At 39.2% G+C, this 6,053-nt stretch overlaps 1 protein-coding gene and 1 long non-coding RNA gene across 2 annotated transcripts; both read right to left on the bottom strand.

The window, feature by feature from the left end:
- Positions 1-431: 431 nt before the first annotated feature.
- On the bottom strand, positions 432-812 carry LOC119887088. The gene is made up of 3 exons (XR_005441611.1): positions 793-812; positions 591-719; positions 432-453 (listed from the first exon to the last, which is right to left on the bottom strand). It is a non-coding gene; the product is annotated as an uncharacterized LOC119887088 (long non-coding RNA).
- Positions 813-855: 43 nt separating this feature from the next.
- LOC119887089 (phytanoyl-CoA dioxygenase domain-containing protein 1-like) lies at positions 856-5,337 on the bottom strand. Its single transcript, XM_038698026.1, has 6 exons — positions 5,254-5,337; positions 1,774-1,932; positions 1,339-1,414; positions 1,197-1,244; positions 1,066-1,121; positions 856-981 (listed from the first exon to the last, which is right to left on the bottom strand). The coding sequence occupies exons 1-6, from the start codon at positions 5,323-5,325 to the stop codon at positions 856-858; spliced, it is 537 nt and encodes a 178-aa protein (XP_038553954.1). The 5' UTR covers positions 5,326-5,337.
- Positions 5,338-6,053: the final 716 nt, after the last annotated feature.

Raw genomic sequence — 6,053 nt, 5'->3', positions numbered from 1 at the left:
TTTCTTTATCGAACACTAGCTTAGTTTAGCATAAAGACTGTAAACAGGGGGAAACAGGCTGTCCAATGGTAAATTCCACCTACCAATCCACTAATTAACACATTTTAATCTTGTTTGTTTAATTTGTACAAAATAAGGACAATTTGTTTCAGCGCTAACAATGCACATTTTGCATTTAGACACTGCTTATATGCACAAACGTTCTGAATGAGTGACAAAATGCCTATGCTCACTGGATCCTTGTGTAGCACACTGTATCTCACACTGTAAGTTTTAGAAATATTACTTCCTTATTCACCGTCATTTGTCCACTTGAATGTTAAGACCAAATGAATTACCTTTTTTAACAGGTGCAGCAACAAACTTCTCGTCATCATAGGTCTGCTCTCGACCAGGAAGTCTGTCAGGGGAAAGGTGCCCTTTGGAGTACGACCATACGCCGGGAAATACCACCTTGGAAAAGGTGTGGAATGTAACATAACCAAACCACACAGTATTAAACAAATAGTGTCTGGTGATTATCTAGTGTACTGAGTGGAATGAGCTGCTTTAGAAGCGACAGTGCAAGGTTAGTTATATTGTCAGCTTACTGTTGTGTGACCCCGGGATAAACCACAGGCAGCCATTGTTAATGGTGGCATCTTCCAGGGCAATCCACAGCCCCATAACTCTGCCCAGGGGCACCGTGTACAGAAATGTGGCATCTTGATGTGGAGTCACTAAGAAAAACAGACAAAAATCTGCTCATCCTTTATCATGTTAATTGCTTAGTCTTTATTACTGATTCCTTACCTTCCCCACCAATCCCAGGTGCTGGAAGAGAGAGGAAGAGAATGATATCTTATCCTAAACTACTCATATAGCATCTGATACTACACAAGGCATTTCATGCATGGAGGGGAGGATGTTAATGCTTACCTTAAAAATGTACATGCTTTGCAGTATCACAGGACTTACAAGACCCAGCTTCTTCGCTATGCCCTAAGAAGAAGATTTAATGTGAGTGTTGGTTATTCTGTGACTAAATACATCATTCTCTGATATTGTTCAAAGGCTCACGCTCACCTGAACTTTGGGTGAATGTGTAACCTTTTTGTACAGTGGCTCATAGGCATGTAGTGCTAAAAGATGAAAACTGGGATTAGATTTGGATGTTGGGAAGCTCCTTGTGCATGAAATATGATCAGAAAACTTACCATGTCCGACTTTATTTAGGGACCGCTGTTTTGGTACGATGAATTCCCCTGCAAGATAAAAAAATGCTTTACCCCTCTAATTAGGCATTTTGCTATTTGAAAATTTAATGGACAGACTAAAAGGAATTTCACCAGAGCTCACCTTTGTCATCAAAAACTCCTTTCTCAAAGAAAAAGCGGATCTTATCTCCACTGGTGATGAAATAGTCAGCATTTCCCTGCAGGTCAAAAGGTGAATCAGTCCCCTGATCCAGCAGGGAATGACTGTATTACACAGCCCACTGACACATACTAGACTGTTGACATAAAAGTCTGCTATTAGCCTGAGAGGAAGGACATCTAGGGTCGAGGTAAACACTGTGAATCAGTGGAGGGGTCAAGTACCTACAAACGTCGTGAGCGTGATCATGAAGGAGAAACACACTGACTTCCTGCAGTTAATGAACATAAGGGAACCTTACCTGCATCTTTAAGCGCGATATGAAGGAAAGCATGTGAAAGAAATATTGTGAGATAAACTGTGAGTCACTGACACTGTTTAAAGACTTATCTCACAGGGTACTGCACATTAGGTCACCTGTGTTTTGAGCTGCTCGTCATGGTAGGTGGAGAAGGTGGTGCGGCAGTGCTCCGGGACGTCCATCTGGTCCACTATCTCTGCCATCCTTTGCTTCAGCTCGTCACACTCCTGGGAGGTCAGCAGTCCGTCCAGAACCACATATCCATCCTCCACGTACTATCAAGAGGGAGGAAAGTGCTGAAGCTATCATCGAGGAGTCAAGACATGTCCTCAGTAGATTTCTTTCATTAGTAGTTTTCGTACATTTCAACTTTTTTACACAGAGAGATATGTCCTTGTTTTCTAAAATTCAGGTCAAATCTAAGGTCAAATGTACGGGATTTACAAACTATGTATTCTCAAAGTAGAATACCTGATACCTTGATGAACTGGGATGGCCATAAAAGCACGAGTCTTGAGTCTGAATATTTCATTCAGTGTAGATCATCTAGTTAAGAGCTGGGACAAGATGATCTTTCACATCTGTTTCCACTTTCACACAGATACAAGAAGTTATGTAACAGAAGGATCTTTGTTCTCTCAAATTTGAGTCCAATCAAGGGTCAAATGCACTGCATTTACACATTAAATTTACTCTTAATTGAATTACATCATTAAAGGGAAAAAGAGCACAGAAAAAGATGTGTCCTGCCTATTCAGAGTAGGGTGGTATATAAGATTATTTTCAATCTGCCAATAAGTTTCTTGATTAATCACGTGGTCTAAAAAAGTCAGAAACAATGAAAAAGGCTATGCTAATCCTAATTTCCAAAATCTAGGCTATGAAAATGTGGGGGATTTTACATTTACATTCCAAATCCTAAAAGTATTCTATTGTTAGATCCCGAGTTACCCCTGTTCAGGAGATACTGGACCAGCTCTCCGTCGTAAAGGGTCCGATCCTCTGGGCCTATGGGTATTACCCTATTAGATATAACTGAGGATTGTTTAAGATGGTGTCGAAGAGATTCGCCTAGCTTCTAACTGTCTTCTTCCGAACGCCTACCCTGCTTACTCTGAAATGGCACCTGACTGAATAGCCCTAGAGCCAAATACCACCCCAGCCACGCCCGTTAACGACAGCTCTCTTCTCATTGATCAGTGCACTTGGTATAGTTGCTAGGATTGTGTTTAGTGGCCAGGAAATAGGCCCCAAGGATAAGTTAATTTCGTTGGCTAGAGCAACCTATAAGAACCTTAAAGATGTTAAACACACTTTACCTAATGAATTACTACCTTAGTGAAGAAATAAATTCAATGTCTACTACTTGTACTTTAAATGCAGTGATTAGATATTTTATTGCAAAATTAAGCAAGGGCAAGCATACAAATTAAACTGATTAAAACTTGAGTAAACTGATAAAATCTTTAAAATTCAAAACCTAATTGTGATAGCTGAGCTTGAGTATTTTGATGTCTTCCTTTTGGAGAGAAAGGGAGGGGAAGGAGTTGTCCTGGCCAAGGAGTTCTTTCCCTCTTCTGCTGGGCTGATGACTCTGGTGGAAACCTGAGGCTTTGTCCAAAGCCCTCAAATTGTCTTCAAAAGTCTTCAGTCTTCGTTGCAGTTGAGTGAGAGATAATCTTCAGAGTCCAATGATTCTTCAGTTGGTTTGGATGTCGTGGTTACCCTCTGTGGCTCGATCTCTTGAAGTCCCCTGAAGAAATCTCAGAAGTGTTCTCTAGTTGTTTGCTGCTCAAATATCCGTCTCTTGTCTTGGGCTCTTGGTCCGGTGCGGTGATGGTCTTGCTCCGAGTCCGATGCCTCTGAGGTCTGCCGAGGAATAACCCCGATCTCTCGCTGACTCCTCTTATATATCCTACTCCATAGCTGAGCTTCTTTGTCAAATCAGCCACCACCCTCTTTCTGTCTATGTGACTACGGTCACATAGCTTGTTCATCCTTAAATTCAGTTGGGCCAGAGGTGTCCTTGTTTGGCCATTTAATTTCCCCTTGCTGACCCTTCTCTCCCAATGACATGAGTCATGATGTCTTCACCCAAACTTAGTGACCTTTTGCACAGTTATTTAACCATATTATGTATTTTACAATCGGAAGATCAATTCAATTTATTAATCTTCAATATCAATGAGATATCCTGATTTTCAATCATCATATCATGTTTAATACCAAATATCTTTCTTTTAATCATTATTCAATATATTGCTTATATCATTGTTAAGCTGTGTTTTGCAGATGGATGTTGCACTTCCCTTTTCTCACTCACTGTTGTTACTAAAGGGAGTATTCTCCAGTATTCTTCTTTGCGACCTGATAGCAAGAGCGTTGGGATCTCAACTTATTTGACACCCCCTCCTTGAGATCACTCGCTGCCTTCGAGACTCCGATGCTAATATTTAGTGAGCATGAAGTTGTCTTCTTCCTCTTCCGACAGGAATGCTTCTTTCGCACATTTCAGCTTTCTCAGTTCTCTGCCTGCCCAGAGTCCTGAGGTCGTTCTTCTTAGGGCAACCACCCCATTGACAGTGGCCACTCTGACGTAGGGTGGTAGGTTTTGTGTGTTATTAGCCATTTTTGGTTCCTGGTTCTCTTCTAGCTTGGAATTGGCTTGAGTTGCTCAACAACTTGGATTCCCTTCTTCCACAGCACTGTCATGGTGCTCTTCGTGGTGCATTTCCCTTTTCTCACTCACTGTTGTTACTAAAGGGAGAAAGGCTCCAGTATTCTTCTTTGCAACCTGATAGCAAGAGCGTTGGGATCTCAACTTATTTGACACTATGTACTCTCACATGAAACTGTTCATTTCATTTTCATTTCCATCTTAATTGATTGATCAACTAATTGTTTCCCCATCATTTCACACAAACATTCAATTCATGTAGCAGAGGGATCTTAGGATCCAAATGTACACACACTATACTATGCATGCTCAATTCAATAACCTAATTAATTGCATTATTATAACCTAACTAATTGCATATTTATTAGTAATGATTAATTATTTATTATTATATTATAATAAAGCAATTTGTGACATCTGCTCTTTAAAAGGTGCTCTCTAAATAACATTACTAACATACTTGATGTTAGTATTTATGCCGTTATGTCCCTGCTTATAGTCACACTAATAGGAGAGATAAACGTAAAAAAAGTGCCCTTTGACGTCTAAACGCAAAAAAAGAGGCCAATGTACTGTTTAAGACAGCTCTGGTGTTTACACAACAAGAATAAATGGGCGTTTGGTGTAGACCACCTTAAATAGGCCATTTGTTGCATGTTATGTAATGAGCCTGAAATGTGTACAACTACTGTTATATAAAGTACATGAAAACAAACAATAACATCTTGCAGGAATATGATCCAGTAAGTGACACAAAGAACGTCTACACAGTTATTAGTGTTACAGACACTTTTATTTGAATAAAGTCTAATTAAGATACTCTAGTCGAGCATTTGCAGTTAGCTAAATAACTTCAAGTGTAAAATATATAATAGAGTGCACGAGCTCATTTTAACTTTTATGTTAATGTAGTGCTCACCTTTTGCACATCCCGATCTGCCAAAAAATCCATGGTCTGCTTGGAGAAGTCCAGCTCGCGGGACAGAGACATCCGGGTAACATACAGCCTGCCGACACTGATTTCCGACCATGTGACGTGTCTAAATCAATTAAAGTGTAACTATACAGAGGCCTTAATAGGATTTTGGACTACGCGTTGCACATAGTGGTGCTGTAGTAGCCCAGGATGACCTCTAGATGTCGTTGCTCCAGCACTATCTTGTGGTCACTGGTTTGTTGACTAGAGGCAATGGTGGAATTAAACTAATTAGTGTACTAAGTTGAGGGACTTCACTTGAAGATTTCCATCTAATGCTACTTTAAACTTCTACTGTACTACAGTTCAGAGGTAAATACTGTACCTTTTATTTATACTGTACCTTTTATCTATTTATTACCTTTTATTTTTACCTATACCTTTTTGCTCCACTACATTTATTTCATAGCTTTAGTAACAGATTAGGATTTTACAAAACATACAATGAGTTTACATAAATGATATTGTTATAGATTATACCCAAAGGAATATAAAATAGTTTTTCTGAATTATGAGTAGTTTAACTATTGATAGTTTAAGTACATTCTGCTAATAATAATTTTATACTTCTTCATACATCTTCACAATACTGACTTTTACTTATAATTGAGTAATTTTATATTGCAGCAGATGTACAGATGCAAAATAAAGGACCAGTGCTGGATAGGGTAAATAAAATGCAACTTTTTCTGTAATATTAATAGAGAAAGAGATAGGCATATTATTATAAAGACACACAAACT

This window comes from Micropterus salmoides, unplaced genomic scaffold (genome assembly GCF_014851395.1).
Source record: "Micropterus salmoides isolate LMB-PRFRI ecotype aquatic unplaced genomic scaffold, ASM1485139v1 Ms_hic_scaffold_4002, whole genome shotgun sequence".
NCBI classification, from domain to species: domain Eukaryota; kingdom Metazoa; phylum Chordata; class Actinopteri; order Centrarchiformes; family Centrarchidae; genus Micropterus; species Micropterus salmoides.
Note: the sequence above shows the minus strand (reverse complement) of the source record. Positions and strands in the feature narration are given on the sequence as shown.